At 36.9% G+C, this 22,211-nt stretch overlaps 1 protein-coding gene across 7 annotated transcripts in view; it reads left to right on the forward strand.

The window, feature by feature from the left end:
- SYTL5 (synaptotagmin like 5) overlaps window positions 1-22,211 on the forward strand; it is a 147,592-nt gene that overhangs the window by 92,068 nt on the left and 33,313 nt on the right. For 4 of the 7 annotated variants that reach the window (XM_059157187.1, XM_059157186.1, XM_059157190.1 and 1 more), the window contains 5 exons: window positions 5,486-5,627; window positions 8,702-8,834; window positions 10,436-10,542; window positions 21,090-21,182; window positions 21,795-21,860. In XM_059157187.1, coding sequence (XP_059013170.1) covers window positions 5,486-5,627; window positions 8,702-8,834; window positions 10,436-10,542; window positions 21,090-21,182; window positions 21,795-21,860 — 541 coding nt within the window. The remainder of the gene's footprint in view (window positions 1-5,485; window positions 5,628-8,701; window positions 8,835-10,435; window positions 10,543-21,089; window positions 21,183-21,794; window positions 21,861-22,211) is intronic. The other 3 variants (XM_059157189.1, XM_059157191.1, XM_059157192.1) reach the window with 3 other exon arrangements.

Genomic DNA, 22,211 nt, shown 5'->3' on the forward strand with positions numbered 1-22,211 from the left:
TTTCATAGATGGCTTTGATGATATTGAGGTATGCGCCCTCTATCCCTACACTTTGAAGAGTTTTGATCAGGAAGGGATGTTGTACTTTGTCAAATGCTTTTTCAGCATCTATTGAGAGTATCATATGGTTCTTGTTCTTTCTTTTATTGATGTGTTGTATCACATTGACTGATTTGCGGATGTTGAACCAACCTTGCAGCCCTGGAATAAATCCCACTTGGTCGTGGTGAATAATCCTTTTAATGTACTGTTGAATCCTATTGGCTAGTATTTTGTTGAGTATTTTCGCATCTGTGTTCATCAAGGATATCGGTCTATAGCTCTCTTTTTTGGTGGGATCTTTGTCTGGTTTTGGGATCAAGGTGATGCTGGCCTCATAAAATGAGTTTGGAAGTTTTCCTTCCATTTCTATTTTTTGGAACAGTTTCAGGAGAATAGGAATTAGTTCTTCTTTAAATGTTTGGTAGAATTCCCCCGGGAAGCCGTCTGGCCCTGGGCTTTTGTTTGTTTGGAGATTTTTAATGACTGTTTCAATCTCTTTACTGGTTATGGGTCTGTTCAGGCTTTCTATTTCTTCCTGGCTCAGTTGTGGTAGTTTATATGTTTCTAGGAATGCATCCATTTCTTCCAGATTGTCAAATTTATTGCCGTAGAGTTGCTCATAGTATGTTCTTATAATAGTTTGTATTTCTTTGGTGTTAGTTGTGATCTCTCCTCTTTCATTCATGATTTTATTTATTTGGGTCCTTTCTCTTTTCTTTTTGATAAGTCGGGCCAGGGGTTTATCAATTTTATTAATTCTTTCAAAGAACCAGCTCCTAGTTTCGTTGATTTGTTCTATTGTTTTTTTGGTTTCTATTTCATTGATTTCTGCTCTGATCTTTATGATTTCTCTTCTCCTGCTGGGCTTAGGGTTTCTTTCTTGTTCTTTCTCCAGCTCCTTTAGGTGTAGGGTTAGGTTGTGTACCTGAGACCTTTCTTGTTTCTTGAGAAAGGCTTGTACTGCTATATATTTTCCTCTCAGGACTGCCTTTGTTGTGTCCCACAGATTTTGAACCGTTGTATTTTCATTATCATTTGTTTCCATGATTTTTTTCAATTCTTCTTTAATTTCCCGGTTGACCCATTCATTCTTTAGAAGGATACTGTTTAGTCTCCATGTATTTGGGTTCTTTCCAAACTTCCTTTTGTGGTTGAGTTCTAGCTTTAGAGCATTGTGGTCTGAAAATATGCAGGGAATGATCCCAATCTTTTGATACCGGTTGAGTCCTGATTTAGGACCGAGGATGTGATCTATTCTGGAGAATGTTCCATGTGCACTAGAGAAGAATGTGTATTCTGTTGCTTTGGGATGAAATGTTCTGAATATATCTGTGATGTCCATCTGGTCCAGTGTGTCGTTTAAGGCCTTTATTTCCTTGCTGATCTTTTGCTTGGATGACCTGTCCATTTCAGTGAGGGGAGTGTTAAAGTCCCCTACTATTATTGTATTATTGTTGATGTGTTTCTTTGATTTTGTTATTAATTGGTTTATATAGTTGGCTGCTCCCACATTGGGGGCATAGATATTTAAAATTGTTAAATCTTCTTGTTGGACAGACCCTTTGAGTATGATATAGTGTCCTTCCTCATCTCTTATTATAGTCTTTGGCTTAAAATCTAATTGATCTGATATAAGGATTGCCACTCCTGCTTTCTTCTGATGTCCATTAGCATGGTACATTCTTTTCTACCCCCTCACTTTAAATCTGGAGGTGTCTTCGGGCTTAAAATGTGTTTCTTGGAGGCAACATATAGATGGGCTTTGTTTTTTTATCCATTCTGATACCCTGTGTCTTTTGACTGGGGCATTTAGCCCATTCACATTCAGGGTAACTATTGAGAGATATGAATTTACCATATCTTCTTTATCCACTCATCTATCTGTGGTCACTTGGGTTGCTTCCATATCTTGGCTATTGTAAATAATGCTGCTCTAGACATAGGGATGCATGTATTCCTTTGAATTAGTGTTTTTGTAGTCTTTGGGCAAATACCCAGTAGTGGAATTACTGGATCATATGATATTTCAACTTTTAATTTTTTGAGGGACCTCCGGACTGTTTTCCACAGCGGCTGCACCAATTTACATTTCACCAACAGTGCACGAGGGTTCCCTATTCTCCACCTCCTCACCAACCCCTGTTATTTCTTGTCTTTTTGATTCTAATAGTTCTGACAGATGTGAGGTGAGATCTCATTGTGGTTTTGATTTGCATTTTCCTGATGTTGCGTGATGGTGAGCATCTTCTCTTGTGTCTGTTGGCCATCTGTATGGCCTTCTTTGGGAAGATGTCTATTCAGATCCTCTGCCCAAAAAATATCTCTTTCTTAATTGAACTTTAAACTTCTTGAATTTAAACTTTATCTTCTTCCTATTTAAGTGGCAAAGATTTATGTATTTCATGTCATATTTTTATATAACATCTGAAAGAGTTGGCATCCAAATATTTATGATATTCTGCCTCATTAGACTAAGTCTTTTTTAGTCTAACAAGCTGAGACAATCAGCTGAGAGGAAAATATTTTTGAGATGTTCACAGTAAATGTCAGGGACAAATGTGAAATTGTATGTCATTTTTGAGATAATGATTCTGGCAACAATTTTCAGTAGCTGACTTATAAGAATTTTTTTCTTATTACAGGATAGCCTTTTGAATGTCATCACCACAATTAATCAACATATGCTTGAGCTTCTACATAAGTAGGACTTTTGGTTCCAGCAAAGCTATTCCATGATGGGGACTTTTTCAAAACCACCTGGGTCAAGGAGAACCTTTAGGACAGGCACAAACAGATAAATCTACATGAGTCCCTTTGGGTCGTAACTTCTTGGCTCATTTCTGAAAAATTCATGTGTATTCTTTTTTTTTCCCCAAGGAGATTTTACCTAAAAGTGTAGAGAGAGAGATTTTTTGTGGTAACATTGTTCTGAGAGTAGAGAACTTACTGTCACAGCACAGCATTCCTGGATAGATCTCTACAACCTTTCTAAGTAGGACTTCTGAGATGAGCAAAATCACTTGGATGGTGAACTGTTGTCAAGTGTGGAAGCGTAGCCCCTGAGGGAGATTTTTACCAAGGAACTTATAATTTCAAATTATAGCAGTTTATTTAATCACAAAACTTTATATTCTCTTGTCATCAGAATCAAGACACAGTCTTGACCCCTCCTGAGCAATCTATAATTAATTCAGAGTGCCATCTCTAGACGAAGCCAGAGACCATTTCTATGTGGTATCAGAAGAATGCTACCCGGGGTGCCTGGGTGGGTCAGTCAGTTAAGCACCTGCCCTCGACTCAGGTCATGATCCCAGAGTCCCGGGATTGAATTCCACATTGGGCTTCCTGTGCAGCAGGGAGTCTGCTTCTCCCTCTAACCCTCCCCCATCCCATGCTTTCTCTCTCTCACTCTCTCTCTCTCTCAAATAAATTTTAAAAAAAAGAAGAAGAATGTTACACAGAGGAATTTTTAGTTCTCTTAATCAGATTCCAAGAAACTACCTCCCAGCTCTCTGATCCTAGGATTATTTTCTGCATGATATATCTCTGTCTGTCAATGTAGAAACTGCTTGTTGTATCAATTTGATTTGGGGGAAATAATGAGCAAGCAGTATGAACAACTGGAATGAGCACAGGCTTTGGGTAGACAGGCAGGTCTCAGTTCTTATCCTGACTTTCCTATGTACTACCTGGGTGAGAGTGTGGTAATCGTAGTGATGGTGTGTGTTATGTGTGGACACAGACACATGTGTGCATATCTGGAATAATTGTTTAACCTCTCCAAGACTTAGTGTTCTCATCTTTAAAAGAAGACTGTTGGGGTGCCTGGGTGGCTCAGTGGGTTAAAGCCTCTGCCTTCGGCTCAGGTCATGATCCCAGGTCCTGGGATCGAGCCCCGAGTCGGGCTCTCTGCTCAGCGGGGAGCCTGCTTCCTCCTCTCTCTCTCTCTGCCTGCCTCTCTGCCTACTTGTGATCTCCATCTGTCAAATAAATAAATAAATTAAATTAAATTAAATAAAAATAAAAACAAGACTATAGGTATCTTTTTTTTTTTTTTTCTAAACAGGGATGTTGGGGAATGGAGAGTGTCAAACACCTAGAAAATACTCAGTAAATGTAGCTTCTATTTATGTAGCGATGGAGGGCGGTCGTAAGTAGTTGTATCAGTCAGGGCATATTTGATTTGATTTTAGTGGCTTCTCTGGTGCACAGTCTTGAAAAACTTATAAGCTGTGGATGATAGCTGCAGCGGTCAATGCCCGTTCTTTCTCCTGCCAGATTTGTCTTCTAGTAATGTCACATGCACAGTCATTCTTTAAAAACAAACAAACAAACAAACAAAAAACCATTTCTCTCTTCTTTGGCATATCTTTTCTTTAGCATATCTTTTCAGTAAGTTCTAATCACTGTTAACTATCACTGTGAGGCTTTAAACAGTAAAATGTTTATTGTTATAGACGCATTTATAATTTATTAAGTAGTGAATAAAAGAGGAAATTCGCAAAGGCTTCTATTTTACCTCTTGGTGTATTTTGTGCTCACTGAGGATAAATAATGAAATAGAACAGGCACTTCTCTTAAACTCTAATTTGTCAAAACTTACACTGAGTTATGAAATTCCCATTTAATGAGAAAATTGTGTTCACCTCAAGGGCAGGAACTATTTTTTTATTAATCATTATTGAATGGAATTGAATCAGTTTTAGCAAACAAAGTGAGTCAAGCCCATTTACCAAATGTCATTATTTTTATACCATGTTTATTAAATCTGTACCGTGAGTCAGACACTGAAATAACACAGAGAAATACAACATAATTCCCACTTTTTGATTAAATATGTACTGAGTGCCTCCTTTGCACCAAGGTGTTATGAAGGTGGTGGAGATACCATGGCAAATATGAACTCTGTCCCCAGGGAGTTTAGGTTGAAAGAAGAACCAAGGCACACATATGTGTATCTCTTGGGGAGCCAAATAAAACATTCTGTAGTCAAGGACTACACAGTTGGGTCAAGACTGTAAGTCAACAAGAACTGAGCAGAGCTTGAAAAGCCTTGTAAATGTCAGGAAAACACTGAAGGGGAGGCTGGACTTCAGCCAGGCCTTGAAGGATGGAGAAGATTTGCATAAACAGGGAGTGGCAAAGAGGAGAGAGTGGAGCAGGAGCAGCATAGCAGGTGGAGAGAGTGTCCACAAAAGCTTTAAAGGTAGAAGCAGAAGTGGGAGCCATGGGTGTGGTGGGTTGAGATGACAGTGAGGAGGCTGTCTAGGAGCCGGGAGAATGCTGGTGAGCAGTGGGAAATAAAGCTGGAATGGAAGGGCGAAGCTCACTTACAAAAACCCTAGAGTCAGACAGATGGGCTTGAATCTAGCGAGTCTTTGAGGAGGAAAGGGAAATGGTAGCTGCTGACCATGTTAAATCCAGAATATTCTTTCTCATTTAGGGGAAGCACGGGTTCATCCGATCTTAATGACCAGGAAGCTGGCCCCTCAACCCCGAAAAGCAGCCGGAGCAGTGGTGTGACCCCCATCACTCAGAGGTCACCAGCCCCAAGCACACACAGTGTGGCTTCAGTCAGCTTTAGAGTAAGTACCAAATGCAAAAGGACCCCCAGCTTCTGAGACCTGACCGCACCATCATGTCCTGGTTGGGTTTGGGTTCTCTGTATCTCAAAGCATGCTGTTTATGCTGCTTAATTGTAGAAACTTCTTTATCAAGACTGAGCTTCCTACGTCCTTTGCTCCTGGTGGGAAGCCAGAAGTGTGAAGCAAAAGAGAAGGAGCGGGCTCAAAGGTGATGGTTACGTGGTTTAAACAAAACCTGAATAATGTTTAGAAGTCTCCCCTTTAATCCTCCATGTTATCTGTAAAGACATTTGTAAGTTGCCTGCATGAAACATTTTCCACACGGATTTAAATCAGGACAAGTAGACTCTTGAAAATTTTTAATAGTTTTCCTTTCTAGAACACTGCCAAAATTTGGGACCAACACATAATGAAGACATAAATTGCATTATGCATAAAATATATATGGAACGTGGAAGTTGTTCTTTTGAATGACTGAGCATCTAGATTTTTTTTTTTAATTAAGCAGCAAACTCCATAAATGTAGCTGGCACGTATACTTAAGAAATCTTGGTCCTAGTCAGGCAAAGGTGGTGGGAAGTGAAAGAATCAGCCATGCAGGAGTCTGTAGCAAGGTGTCCCTTCGGGCAGGAGCAGCACTGATACTCAACAGGTACACATATGGGGAAGGCTGTTCCAGTTACTTATGGCTGGGCTCCACCTTGAATGGCTGATGCACTTGTCCACCCAGCAGCTAAAAGATTTTTAATCCCCTATAGAAGCAGCCAATGCTAAGACTCTGAAGTGGGAACATGCCTGGTATGTTCAAGGAAGAACAAGAAGGCCAACATAGCTGTTGCAAGTGAATAAAGAGAGGGGTCCTAGGAAATAAGCTCAGGGATATAACATGGCCAGACTATTGTAGGCAATTTGACATTTAGTTGGGATAAGATGAGGCCAACTGGAGGGTTTGAGCAGATGTGGCTTTTCTTTTTTGTAATTTTTTTCTTGTTTTTCTGTCTGGATTATTTTTTTTTAAACTCCAGTATAGTTAACATACGATGTTATAGTAGTTTCCGGTGTACGATATAGTGACTCAACAATTCCATACATCACCCAGTGCTCATCATCATAAGTGCCCCTCCTTAATCCAGAATATATAAAGAACTTATACAGCTCAATACCCCGAAAACAAAAAATTCAATTAAAAAACGGGCAGAGGATATGGCTTCTCTTTACATGGGATCTGGGGGCTGTGCTGAGAAGCATTTGTGGGGGAACAAATGGAGAAGCCAGGAGGCCAGTTAGGATGCCATTGTATTACTGCAGGCGAGAAACTAGACTTCGGAACGAGGAGATCGAAGGGGAGGTTGTGAATCCCGAGCCCTGTTGGTGGGAACGCAGACTTGTATAACCATTGGGGAAAACATTATGGAGGTTTCTTAAAAAAAAAAAAAATTGAAAGTAGAATTACCATATGATCCAGTAATTCCACTACTGGCTATTTACCCAAAGAAAACCAAAACACTAATTCAAGAAGATATCTGCAGCCCTGTGTGTATTGTATCATTATTTACAATAACGAGGATATGGAAGTGACCCCAGGGTCCCCTGATAGATGAAAGGATAAAGAAGATGTGGTGTAGATACACACACACACACACACACTCTCTCTCTCAATGGAATATTTCTCAGCCATAAAAAAGAATGAGAACATAGCATTTGTGACAACACAGCTGGACTTCCAGGATATTATGCTTGGGAAGTAAATCAGACAGAAAAAGACAAATACCATTTATCTAATATATAGACTCTAAAAATCAGAAGAAATGAACCAATGGGACAGAACCAGAGACAGACTCCTATATATTAGAGAACAGACTCATGGTCACCAGAGGAGAGGGAAATGAGGGGATTGGTAAAAGAAGTGAAGGGGATTAAGAAGTACAAACTTCCATTTATAAAATAAATAAGTCCCAGAGAGGAAAAGGAGAAGATTAGGGAATAGAGTCAGTAATACTGTAAAAGCATTGTATGGTGACAAATGTTGACTACACTTACTGTGGTGAGCGCTGCAAAAGGTATACAACTGTCGAATCACTGTGTTATCTACCTGACACTACCATTATATGTGAACAATGCTTCAATAACAAGAGTAGCTAAATACTGAATATAAAAACTATTTATCTAAAATATCGACTCTTCCTAGAATGTGACTTCAGAAAAATAATCATGAACTTAAAAAAAAAAAAAAAGGCAGAGGCTAGGAACTGTCAGATTCTGTAATATTTTTAAGGAAATGCCAAAAGGCATTCAGAAAGACTGAAGAATAATAGAACATTTCTTTCGATATTTAAAGTCTGAATTGTACTTGCTGATAAGGTGAAAAGCATATTTAAAATTTCATAAATTTTTATACGAAGCTCGGTGAGTGGTACTGTTCAATAACCAGAAAAGTGTGTGGATATTTGATTATTTTACTTCTTGGCAACCTAACAAGGAATGATATTCAAAATATTTAGTAACTGATGTGGCACTGAGCAATCAGCACAGACTCTGGACCAAGGCAGGGGCAGTGTCCTGGGGACCCTTCTATGCCATGCGTTCACCTGGATTGTGGGTCATGGTCTTCCATTAAGTGGGGGTAGAGGACGTAAGGGTTGGTTGAGGAAAGAGGGTGTTGAAACTGGGGATAAACATAGGAACAAGAAGAATACTAAGCTTGAACATTACTCCGGAGATGTGAAGCTAGCCAGAGTCCCATATATGGGCCCTGTAATATTGGAGGTACTTATATCATCTTTCTTGCTAACCCTGTAGTTGAACACTCACAATTTTGTGAATGAAGTATTATTTTGAGTGACTTCTGTGTTAATTAACAAACCTCTTGGTATTGATTTTATAGAGAAATTATTGATGGGTTCAGGGTTCTCTGAACTCATGATAAGGATCCTCGCCAATGTCCACCGGTCCTCCCTAAAGAGGAATATGATGTCAATATGGTTACACTGAAGTATATTCAGATGGGAGGCTTTTAAAGTAAATTACAGTCATCATAATGTTGGCTTTTTTTTTTATTATTTTTACTTTGTGAGAAGCGACATGGTTTTGAAAGTTCCATGGATTTGACTGCCATTGAAAGCACGTATGAGAACCTCACAAAGAGTCATCGCAGAAATGTTTCTGGTACACCTTCCATAGCGGTGTCTGAGATCTCCCTCTCCTCAGGTGGGTGTTTACAGCATGATTACTCTTCTTTAAAAAAAAAAAAAAAATGACTAAATCACTTGAAATTAACTGCCTTGTGTGACATTCCGTGGATGTGCCATGCTTTAGAAAATCACCATTTGTTCCTTGACTCATCATGGTAGTCCCGCTCCATAAGAAAAGCTTAAATCTAGACCCAGGTGATGCCCTGAGCCTCTTGCATTCATGCAAAATCCATTGATTAAGTGCACCCTCTTGTCAGGCATCACTGCCAAGTTTCAGAGCTGTACCAATGTCGGTACAGGAATGTAGGACATAGAATTGGTTCGTTTGATGGAAAGATAGAGGCGCTTTCCCAGAATTCAAGGAAATGATCGTTCATTTGACATGGTAGACATAAATGCCTTATGTCTAGACAGATGAATTGTCCTGTGGTTTAAATAAAGAGTTATTTGCAAGCAGCAGTAAGGTATCAGTAACAATGTTTTTCATTTGTATGGTATATTCCAGTACAATATATCCTTCCACTTCTTCATCACAGCAACCCTGGGAAGCAGGTATTAATTGTGTTGTAATTTTATTACCTATGAATAAGAAAATTCTTTAGAGAAATATGCTGTAGTTATAAAGCTTATGTCCCTTGTGTAGAATTAAAAGCATGACAAAATCCTCAACAGGAGAAAGTTAACTGTTATACCTAATGACGATATTTACATAAAGCCTGAGGCTAGATTCTGTGTGCTGAGTTGGGGAGCCTATTCTTTGTCATGGGGCGGGGGGGCTCCCAAAGCGCTTTCTAAATATATGTGGCTATTGTTGCATTTTGATTGGGACGACAAGATTAGTTCTCCCATTAAGAGGAAAATTTTAAACGAGCATAGAAGCCAACCTCATAGATCATTTTGCTCCTACTTCTGGTCAACAGCTCCTGTTTATGGAGTACATACTCTGTGTCGGGCACTGTCCTAAGTCCTTCTGCATTATTTAATTTACCGTTTCAAACTCAAGCATGTGATGGCTCTCATTAGTCTTTCTCATTATGAGCAACTCTATCTATTTTAGCAGGACTTTGATATAGAACTGCTCTGTGTAAGTAAACCGTGCCTTAGTAAGTTGCCCACAGTATTACTGAGTTGTGCATCATTTTTTTAATTATATTTTTAAAAGCAAAGTATTCACCTTGCACCAGTTAGAATGGCCAAAATCAACAGGACAGGAGACAACAAGTGTTGGAGAGGATGTGGAGAAAGGGGAACCCTCTTACACTGTTGGTAGGAAAGCAAGTTGGTGCAGTCACTTTGGAAAACAGTGTGGAGATTCCTCAAAAAATTAGTAATAGAGCTACCCTACAACCCATCAATTGCACTACTGGGTATTTACCCCAAAGATACAGATGTGTGAAAAGAAGGGCCATCTGTATCCCAGTGTTCAAATACTTTTAAAAAAAAATACAAAGTACATTAGTGTATTAATATTAGTTACTGACTCTGTTGCTTTCATGACACTCTATGCCCTGTGCCTAGAAGGAATGGGAAAAAAGATAAAATATTTGCAATAAGAAGAATAATCTTCTAACAAAATTAGCTGGATTCCTATCTCTCCTTCTCTCTTCCTTCCTCCAGACCGGAGTCGATCTGAGTTAGATCTGAGTGGGTCATATCCGGAAGACTTAGAGAATACTGTAAACATAAGAAGCAAGTCCGTCCCTGGGGCTTTAGACAAAGACTTGGTAAGTTGGATGTGGAAGAAAGTCATGATCATGAAGAAAGGACAGTCTTGTTCCAAGCCTTTCCAATTTTAGGGAAGAATAAAGTGAAGATATATGATTATCTGTTCCTATTAGTATTCACATTCAATACATTAAAAACAGCTAAAGAATGATTTAGGAAAATTAACTGGTAATCAGGTTAATGAGTGAAGGTTTTCAGTAAAGGAAAAAAAAATACCTATTGGGAATTTCAGTTCCTGGATTAACATCATTTCATCTAAACCTGGAAAGTAAAGGATCCTAACATTTCCTAAACCAAATTTTACTAAACTCAGCTGACTATATAGCTTGTATGAACATTTCTACATCTGAAGTTACCTCTAATAAACTACCCCCTTAACTGAAACTAAATTATGTGAAAATTAATGTTTATGTGAACTCATTTATGAAAGGTGAAGGTTAAGTTAGATTATTCTTAAGGTTCCTTCCAGTTCTAATATCTTGATTCTGATTTCTCTAATTGCTGTAATGTAATTAGAATTCCTTGGAAGAAAGATATAGCACAAATGTTAAATGACATTAATGTAATTTTCCGAAGCAAGACAGGAAACTTATCTTTAAAACTCAGTGTTATTTACTAGAGTAAATAAACTTGGAAAGTATTTTCTTAAATCCACTAGAGAAAGCAGAGGGGGAGGCTATAAGATCAAATGGCTTCAAAGCTTACTTCTCTTCAACCTTTAAAGAACAGCTAATTCCAATGTTATTAAACTATTTCTGGTCCTAGAGAACTCAATAACTGGCATTAAAAATGCATTAAAGGGTATCAACAGCAAGTTAGAATATGCGGAAAAGCAAATCAACAATCCGGAAGACAGGGTAATGTAAAACAACTAAGCTGAACAACAAAAAGAAAAAAAGATTAATACAAAATGAGAATAAATAGCTTATGGGAAGTCAACACTATCATTAAGCATAATAACATTTACATTATAGGGATCCCAAAAGAAAAAGAGAGAGAAAAGGGGGCAAGAAACTTTTTAAAAGAAATAATGGCTGAAAGCTCCCCCAATCTAGGCAAGGAAACATACATTCAAATCCAAAACGCACAGAAATTCTCCAATAAAATTAACCCAAGGAGGTCCATATCAAGACACATAATAATTAAAATGGCAAAGGGTAGCGATAAAGAGAGAATTTTAAAAACAGCGAGAGAAAATAGTTAAATACAAGGGAAACATCATGAGGCTATAACCTGAGTTTTTATCAGAAACTTTACAAGTCAGAAGGGAGTGTCATGATATATTCAAAGTGCTGAAAGGGGAAAAAAAAAAACAACCTACAACGAAGAACACCCAACAAAGCTTTTCAGAACTGAAAAAGAGATAGAGTTTCCTAGATAAGCAAAGGACTTCAACACCAATACTACATCTGGAAGAAATAGAAGATTTGATTAGACTATTTAGTAATGATGAAATTGAATCAGTAATAGAAAAACTCCGAACAAACAAAAGCCCAGGACCAGATGGCTCCACAGGTGAATTCTACCAAATATTTAAAGAAAAGTCAATTCCTATTCCCAAAAAATATAAGAGGAGGAAAACTTTCAGATTCATTTGTAAGGCCAGTATTATGCTGATACCAAAACCAGGTAAAGACACGATGAAGAAAAATATTGTAGGCCAATATGTCTGCTGAAGACAGATGCAGAAATCCTCAATAAAATATAATTAAACTGAATTGAACAATACATTTAAAAAATCATCCACCACAGTATTAAGGAGGGCATGTATTACATGGAGCACTGGGTGTTATACAAAAACAATGAATCTTGGAACACTGAAAAAATAAAACTAAAAAAATCATCCACCATGATTGATTGGGATTTATTCCAGGGATGCAAGGGCGCTTCAGTCTTCACAAATCAATTAACATGATACATCACATTTACAAGAGAAAGGAAAAAATATGATCATTTCAGTAGATGCAGAAAAAGCATTTGACAAAGTACAATATCCATTCATAATAAAAATTCTAAACTAAGGGACGTTATAGGAAATATATCTCAAATAAAAGCCATATATGAAAAACTTAGAGCTAACATAAGCTTCAGAACTTTTCCTCCAAGATCAGGAAAAAGTCAAAGATGTCCACTCTCACCACTTTTATTCAACATAGTACTGAAAGCCCTGGCCACAGCAATCAGACGAGAAAAAGAAATACAAGGCATCTGAATTAGTAAGGAAGAAATAAGGCTTTCACTATTTGTAAATGACATGATACTGTGTATAGAAAACCCTAAAGACTCCATGAAAAAACTACTAGAACTGATGAATGAATTCAGTAAAGTCACAGGATATAAAATTAATACACAGAAATTTGTTGCATTTCTACACACTAATAATGAAGTAGCAAAAAGAGGAATTTAAAAAATGATCCCATTTGTAGTTGCACCAAAAAGAATAAAATACATAGAATAAAATACATAGAAATAAACTTAACCAAGAGGTGAAAGACTATACTCTGAAAACTTATATAAACAGTGATGAGTGCTCGCTTCGGCAGCACATATACTAAACAGTGATGAAAGAACCTGAAGAGGACGTAAGCTAATGGAAAGACATTCCATGCTCATGCACTGGAAGAAAAAATATTGTTAAATGTCCATACTACCCAAAGCAATCTACAGATTTAATGCCATCCCTATCGAAATGCCAAAAACTTTTTTCACAGAACTAGGACAAATAATCCTAAAATTTGTATGGGACCACCAAAAGACCCCAAATAGCCAAATCAACCTTGGAGAAGAACAAAGCTGGTGATATCACAATCCCAGATTTCAAACTATACTACAAGTTGCAATAATCAAAACAATATGGTACTGGCATAAAAATATTCACAGAGATCAAGGGAACAGAATAGAGGACCTGGAAATAAACCCACACTTAAATGGTCTATTAATCTATTGCAAAGGAGGCAAGAATATGAAGGGGGAAAAGAAAGTCTTTCCAACGAATGAGGCTGGGAACACTGGATAATAACATGCAAAAGAATGAAACTGGGCTATTTCCTTACACCTTACACAACAATAGGCTGAAAACGGATGAAAGGCCTAAATGTGAGACCTGAAACCATAAAAATTCTAGCAAAAAACATAAACAGTAATTTTTTACATCAGGTATTGAAACATTTTTCTAGATGTATCTCCTCAGGCGAGGTAAAAAACAAACAAACAAACAAACAAACAAACAAACTATTGGGACTATACCAAAACAATAAGCTTTTGTCCCACAAAAAAAAAAAAAAAAAAGCCCATCAATGAAAAAAAGAAAGGCAACCTACTGAATGAGAGAAGATATTTGCAAAAGATTTATCCATTAAGGGGTTAATATCCAAAATGTGCAAAGAAGTCATACAACTTAACACTGGGGAAAAAAAACAATCCAATTAAACAGTGAGCAGAGGACTTTCATGAACATTTTTTTTTTCCAAAGAAGACGTACAGATTGCCAACAGGCACTTGAAAGGATGCTCAACATCACTAAGCATCAGAGAAATGCAAATTAAAACCACAATGAGCTATCTCTTTCTATCTGTCAGAAAGGCTAGAGTCAAAAAGAAATAACAAGTGTTGGTGGAGATGTGGAGAAAAAGGAACCCTCATACACTGTTGGTGGGAATGCAAATTGATGAAGGCTCTGTGGAAAACAGTATGACAAGTCTCAAAAAATGAAAAATGGAATTATCATATAGTCCAGTAATTCCACTACTGGGTATTTAACCAAACAAAACAAGAACATTCATTTGAAAAGATACATGCATCCCTATATTTATCACTGTATTATTTGCAAGAGCCAAGATATGGAAACAGTCTAAGTGTGGATCCATAGGTAAGTAGATAAAGAAGATATGTCTATATACAATGGAACAGTACTCAGCCTTCAAAAAGAATGAAATCTTGCCATTTGCAACAGCATGGATGGACCTAGAGGGTATACAGCTACATGAAATAAGTCTGAGAAAGGCAAATACCATATGATTTCATGTGTATGTGAAATCAAAAAAGAAATGCATAAACAAACCAAAAGCATAATTAAACCTATAAATGCAAAGAACAAACTGGTTATTGCCAGAGTAGACCGGAGTTGGGGGGGATGGATGAAATAAAGGGGATAAGAGTATGCTTAACTTGCTGAGTGCTGAGAAATACTTGGAATTCTTGAATCATTATATCATACACCTTGAACAAATATAACATTGCATGTTAATTATACTTAAGTAAAAAAGATATTGAATTAAATGGGAGCCTGGAGGCTCAGTCGGTTAAGCATCTGACTCTTGATTTTTGGCTCAGGTTCTGATCTCAGGGTCATGAGTTTGAGCACAGCATCAAGCTCCATGCTGACCAGCGAGTCTGCTTGAGATTCTCTCTCTCTCTCCCTGTGTCCCTCCCCACGCTCCACTTGCGTGTGTGCGCATGCTCTCTCTCTCTCTCTCAAATCTAAAAACAAAGAATATTGAATTAGTAATTTAAAATCTTCCCCTAAAGAAATGCTGAGTAATAAACTGCTTCATTGATGAAGTCTATCACATATTTGAAAAGGAAATAATATCAATTCTTCATAAATTTGCTCAGAAAATTACTTTCTAATCCATTTTGTGAAGTCAGTATTACCCTGACACCACAGCTAGAGAAAGACATTGCAAGAAAGGAAAACTACAGAAAAATACCTATTATGAATACAGATGGGAAAACCATTTATAAAGTATTAGAAAACTAAGTCTGGTAATGAAGAAGGATTGCACGCCATAACCAAGTGGGATTTATTCTATGAATGCAATATTAATTTAGCATTTAGAAATAAATTACTGTAATAAAGCACATCAGTATAATAAAAGACAGGAACCACATCATCTCAGTAGATGCAGAAAAAGCATCTGACAAAATTCAAAATCTATTTATAATAAAACTCTCAAAAAAATAGTAGTGAACGTTCTCAGTGTAATAAAGGGCCTCTACAAAATTCCTACAGCTAGCGTCATACATGATGGCAAAAAAAGAAAAAAATGCTCTTCCCCCTAAGTGCAAGAACAAGGCACAAAGATTTTCGCCTTCATCATTTCTGTTCAACATTTTATAGAAGATTCTAGCCAATGCAGTTAGGAAGAGGAAAAAGAAAAGAAAGGAAAAATAAAAAGGAGGAAACAGGACAAAGGAAAGAAAGGCATCTCATTAGAAAGAAAGAAGTAATAACTGCTTTATATGCAGTTGACATGACTCTATATATGGAAAATCCTAAAGAAACTAGAAAAATATTACTAGAACTAATGAACAAGTTCACCAAGGTTGTAAGATATAAAATCAATATACAAAAATCAATTGTATTTCTGTATATCAGCAATAAACAATCTGAAATGAGATTAAGAATAGCATGAAAAAGTGCTGCACATCACTCGGCATCAGGGAAATGCAAATCAAAACCACAATGAGATACCACCTCACACTAGTCAGAATGGCTAAAATTAACAAGTCAGGGAATGACAGATGCTGGCGAGGATGCAGAGAAAGGGGAAGCCTCCTACACTGTTGGTGGGAATGCAAGCTGGTGCAGCCACTCTGGGGAACGGCAAGGAGGTTCCTCAGAAAGTTGAAAATAGAGCTACCCTATGACCCAGCAATCACACTACTGGGTATTTACCCTAAAGATACAAATGTAGTGATCCAAAGGGGCACATGCACCCAAATATTTATAGCAACAATGTCCACAATAGCCAAACTATGGAAAGAACCTAGATGTCCATCAACAGATGAATGGATAAAGGAGATGTGGTATATATATACACAATGGAATACTATGCAGCTATCAAAAGAAATGAAATCTTGCCATTTGCAATGATGTGGATGGAACTAGATCGTATTTTGCTTAGCGAAATAAGTCAATCAGAGAAAGACAATTGTCATATGATCTCCCTAATATGAGGAAGTTGAGAGGCAACGTGGGGGGTTTGGGGATAGGAAAGGAAAAAATGAAACAAGATGGGATCAGGAGGGAGACAAACCATAAGAAACTCTTAATCTCACGAAACAGACCGAGGGTTGCCGGGGGAGGGAGGTAGGGAGAGGGTGGTTGGGTTATGGTCATTGGGAAAAGTATGTGCTATGGTGAGTGCTGTGAAGTGTAAACCTGGCAATTCACAGACCTGTACCCTGGGGCTAATAATACATTATATGTTAATTTAAAAATTTAAAAATTTAGAAAAAGAAAAGCAAGAAAAAGAATAAAATACTTAGGAATAAATTTGTCTAAAAACTGTAGGACAGTTTTATTGAAATTTAGAAAAATATTGCTGAGCTAAATTAAAGAAGATCTAAATAAATAGACATTGTATGCACATGGATTAGAAGATTCAATATTCTCTCCCAGTGAATCTATAAACTCAATACAAACCCTATTAAAATCTAAGCAGGCTATCTTGTGGAAATAGAAATGCTGACTCTAAAATTTACACAGAAATGTAGAATGTCCAGAATAAGAAAATAAGTTTCAAAGAGCAAAGTTGGAAGATTTTCTCTAGTAGATTTCAAAACATTGTATACAGCTATAGTAATCAGTGCAGTGCAGTATTGGCATAAACATAGGAAATCAAAAGAATATAATTGGGAATCTGGAAATAAGCCCTTATTGTCAGTTGATTTTGGGCAATTCAATGAGGGAAGGATCTTTCATCAGATCATGATAGGACAATTGGATATGCATATGCCATAAAAAAAAAAAAACCTCCAAAAACACACACCATGAATAAAAACTAACTCAAAATGGATTATATCCCTAAATGTAAGAACTAAAACTAAAATTTCTAAAATGAAGGCTAGGAGAAAATCTTTAAGACTTCATGTTAGGCGAAGAATTCTTAAATATGACACCAAACATATGATGCATGATACATTGAAGAAAAAGATAAATTTTACCTTAGTTAAAATTTTTGTATCTAAAAAGACATTGTTATAAAAATGAAAAGCCATAGGGGCGCCTGGGTGGCTCAGTGGGTTAAGCCGCTGCCTTCAGTTCAAGTCATGATCTCAGGGTCCTGGGATCGAGCCCCGCATCGGGCTCTCTGCTCAGCGGGGAGCCTGCTTCCTTCTTTCTCTCTCTCTGCCTGCCCCTCTGCCTGCTTGTGATCTCTCTCTGTCAAATAAATAAATAAAATCTTTAAAAAAAAAGAAAAGAAAAGAAAAGTCATAGTCTTGAGTAAAATATTTGCAAATCATATATTTGTAAAAGGACTTGTATCTAGAATATATAAAGAACCCATACAATCAACATAAAAAGACAAATAATCCTATTAGAAAATGGGTAAAAGATTTGAGTAGATATTTTGCCAAAGGATATTTATAAATATTCAATAACTATGTGAAAAGATGTTATTAATTATTAAATAAATGAAATATTAAAACTACAATGAGATACCACTTAACATCTACTAGAATGGCTATCAGCTAAAAGAACTATTGGCAAAGATGTACAAAAATTGAATCCCTTCTACACTGATGTTTAGGAAGGTAAAATGTACAGACACTCAGGAATAAAAGCTTGGCAGTGTCTTTTTTTTCTTTAATAAAATTTTTTTTTAATTTCACAGAAATCACAAGTAGGCAGAGAAACAGGCAGAGAGAAGGGGAAGTAGGCTCCCTGCTGAGCAGAGAGCCTGATGCAGGTCTTGATCCCAGGACCCTGAGATCATGATCTGAGCTGAAGGCAGAGGCTTAACCCACTGAGCCACCCAGGCACCCCTGGAAGTGTCTTTAAAAGCAAAACATACAGTTTCTATACAACCCACCATTTCCATTCCAGAGTGTCTAAGAGAAGGGAAAAGCTATGTCCCCACAAAGATGTGCACACAAGTATTCATAGATATATATATTCTAAAAGCCAAAGAGTGAAAATAATCCAGATATCCATCAGCTGGTGAATAAATAAATTATACATTGTATTCCATACAATGGAATAATATTCAGTAATAAAAAGGAGGGAAGCAGTGATTCACACTACGAGATGGATGGGCCTAAAAACCCAATGCTTAATGAAAGAAGCCAGACACAAAAGGACACATACGTATGATTCCATTTATATGAAATATCTAGAAAAGGCGAATCTACAGAGAAAGCAAAGCAGATTAATGGCTTCTAAAGGAGTGGACTTGGATTGGAAACAGGCATGAGGAAACATATTGGGCTGATATATTTTTAAAACTGCATTATGTTGATGTTTGCACAACTATAAATTTGCTAAAAGACAGTAGGGTATACACTTAGATTTAGCAAATTTTATGGTTTTTAAATTATACCTCAGTAAAGCTGTGGGAAATAATTAAACAGCATGAAGAGTAACTGACAAAACTTTGGCAATATATCGATCATTGTAAGTTGGGTGGTCAGTTACAAGGGTTCATTATACTGTTTCTCTATTTTTATGGATGTTTGAAAGTTTTCATATCTTTTTAAAAAATAAATATGAGAAGTAATAGTTTACGTGCTATCAACTGGACAGTAGCATAACCAGAAAAAGCAGAAGATAAAAATATAGAAAAGGGACCATAAGAAAAAAAAATTGGGATTTATGCCTCGTATTAAAGAAAAATCTGTTTCAATTGGAAAGTGCCAAAGATGAGATATAAGTAATAACTTACACATAGGTACATTATAGTGAGATCAAGAATATAAATTATAAAAGAAAATCCTAAAAAAAAAACTTCTAGAGAAATCCTATTACATACACATGAACAAGGATCAAATTAATATCAGAGTTTTCAACAACAACAGTGGGTACAAGATAAAAAGGCTCAAAGTGAAATAGGTTTAAATGAAATACTCAGGAGAAAGAAATCCCAGGAAATGTTGCAAGGGATATAAAAAGTCAAGGTGATTAAATAAGCTAGTAAAGTTGCTCTCTTAATAACTATAAAGCTAAGACCAAAGAAGTGAGAGAGAATGTATACCTAATAACTCAGTCTTAAAATTCTGTTAAAAATCATACTCAGCATGTTCTCTGACCTTGACAATTATGATGGTATTAATGACAAAAACATAAGTTACTCCATAGATCTGCCAAGTAAAAACACACTGCTCAATAATTACTGGGTTAAAGAAGAAGAAATCTTAATGAGCCTATAAAAACAATCCAAACTATATGAAAATAACAATACTACCAATAAAAAGTAAAGAATGCAACAGAAGTCTCACTTGGGCCAAAATTATATAGCCTTAAATATCTATATGAGTGAGGAAGAAGGGGTGAAATTATTTACTATGAATTTAACTTGTAGTTAGGAGAAGAATTACTAAACTCACGGTAAAGATACACTGAATGGGAAGAAATCAGAGAGGGAGACAAACCATGAGAAACTCTGGACTCTGAGAAACAAACTGGAGGGTTACAGAAGGAAGGGAGGTGGGGGTATGGAAACTGGGTGATGGCTATTAAGGAGGGCGTGTGTGGTGATGAGCACTGGGTGTTACACACAACTAATGAATCACTGAATGCTACATCAAAAACTAATGATGTAGTCTCTGTTGAACATAATTTTTTAAAATTAAATAGGAATGAAAAAATAAAGATACAATTAAGAATAAGAATTTGAAAAAATTAACTACAAAACAAAGATAAAGCACAAAACAACAAAACAAAAGTTGGTTCTTTGAAAAAACACTAACATGGTAAATAATCTCTGGAAAGGCCACCAAGGGAAAAAATACAGAAGCCAAAAACAAGTAATACTACAGATGAACAAGTAAATGTAACTACAGATAAAACAGATATAATATCAACAATGCTATGCCGAGAATTTTGAAAACCTAGATGAAATGAATACATTTGTATAAAAATATAATTTCCCCAAATTTGAAATTTCCAGACAGGAGAAATAAAATTGAAATAGTTAGAAATCTTCTCATGAAGAAAAACAAGAGAGACCTAGATGACTTTATTGGCAAGCTCTATGACACCTTCTTTTTTTTTTTAATTTTTAAAAAAGATTTTATTTATTTATTTAACAGAGAGAAAGAGCGATCACAAGTAGGCAGAGAGGCAGACAAGAAAGAGACGAGGAAGCAGGCTCCCTGCTGAGCAGAGAGCCCAATGCAGGGCTCGATCCCAGGACCCTGAGATCATGACCTGAGCCGAAGACAGAGGCCCAACCCACTGAGCCACCCAGGTGCCCCTCTATGACCCTTTCAAGGAAATTATAATTCTAAATATTACACAAACTTTTGTATTGTGATAAAATATATATGTAACATAAAATTCATTATTTTACCTATTTTTAGGTTTGTAGTTCTGTGGCATAAAGTATATTCAGGTTGGATGGATAGTAAAAGAAACCTCAGGATAGGGTGATTTCTAGATATTTGGATAGGATTTTTTAGGTATTTATTTTTAGGTATTTTATTTTTATTTTATTATTTTATATTTATTTTATTATTTTAGGTATTTTATTTTAGATATTTAAAAAGAAAGCTTCTTTCTAGAAAAGAAATAAAACAAGCTACTGATTTTCTCCTTCTTCCTCAGGACTCCTTGGAAGAGACTGAGCAAGGTGTTCATGGCTTAGCATCCTCCCGGTTTTCTGCCAACACCCACAGTCTAGCAAGTGGCCTGTCAACCGTAAGCGCTTCTCTAGCTTGTGACTGGAAGCTTCTTCTTTCCCTTTTTGGTTTTCTGTATTTTTCCCAAAGAGGAGGGGAATGTTCTTGAGAATATGTGTGACAGTGAGTTAAAAGACACTATAATCTCCCGCTTGCCCTTTGCCCGCGGAGTACTTTTTGGTCGAATTTTGTGTGAGCTTTTCCGTCTCTCTTCTTCCATGGTCCTCACTCAGTTTTTAAAACCTCTTCACTCCCTAATTCAGGCTCTCATCAGCGCAAGCCCATCATCTGTCACAGGTCTCTGATGATGGCTTTCTTTCCCTGCCACCATTCTGTCCGCTTTGAACCACCCACCATGCTGTTGCCCGTCATTTTCCCAAAATACGGAACTGATCAGCTTTCTCTCCTCCTCAGACACTGGCCGTAGCTTCTCACTCACTACCTGTAGAATAATGTCCCTTTTTATTTTCATGTTCAAGGCTTTGCTTGAGAGGCTGTCTTTAGGGGCCCCCGTGTCCACATACGTGTCTGTGTGTCTGTGTCTGTGTAAATCTTTTTCTTTGGTCCTCTGATTTCTGTCCATTGCTTTAATACCCTTTTCTCTTTTGACCTTTGGGTGACTTTCTTAAAGAATTCTCAACCAGGCTGTGACAGGAAGTGGACCTACCTAAGTGTCCCTGATGCGGACTCAGACACTGTGAGTTTTCAGTCTTTCCTTTTCCTTCTTTCCAACCATGCTTTGCAAATTTCATGGTATGCGGAATCTGACTAGGTGGGCAGGTTTTCCAGCATGTATCATTTTCTGACTTGTGAACAGTTACCCAGAGTTTCTCTTTAAAGGGTAAACAACGTTATCGGAATCCAAGTATCTCAAGGAAAGAAAAATTCATTAAATGTTAGAACCTAAGTGCCAGTCAAAGAACATAGGGTTCCACATGCTTTACCACTAATGAGATACCTTTAGAAGAAATATTTCTATATTTTTTTATTTTTTTAAAGATTTTATTTATTTGATAGTAGGCAGAGAGGCAGGCAGAGAGAGAGAGGA

The sequence above is a fragment of the Mustela lutreola genome, chromosome X (genome assembly GCF_030435805.1).
Source record: "Mustela lutreola isolate mMusLut2 chromosome X, mMusLut2.pri, whole genome shotgun sequence".
Lineage (NCBI taxonomy): Eukaryota > Metazoa > Chordata > Mammalia > Carnivora > Mustelidae > Mustela > Mustela lutreola.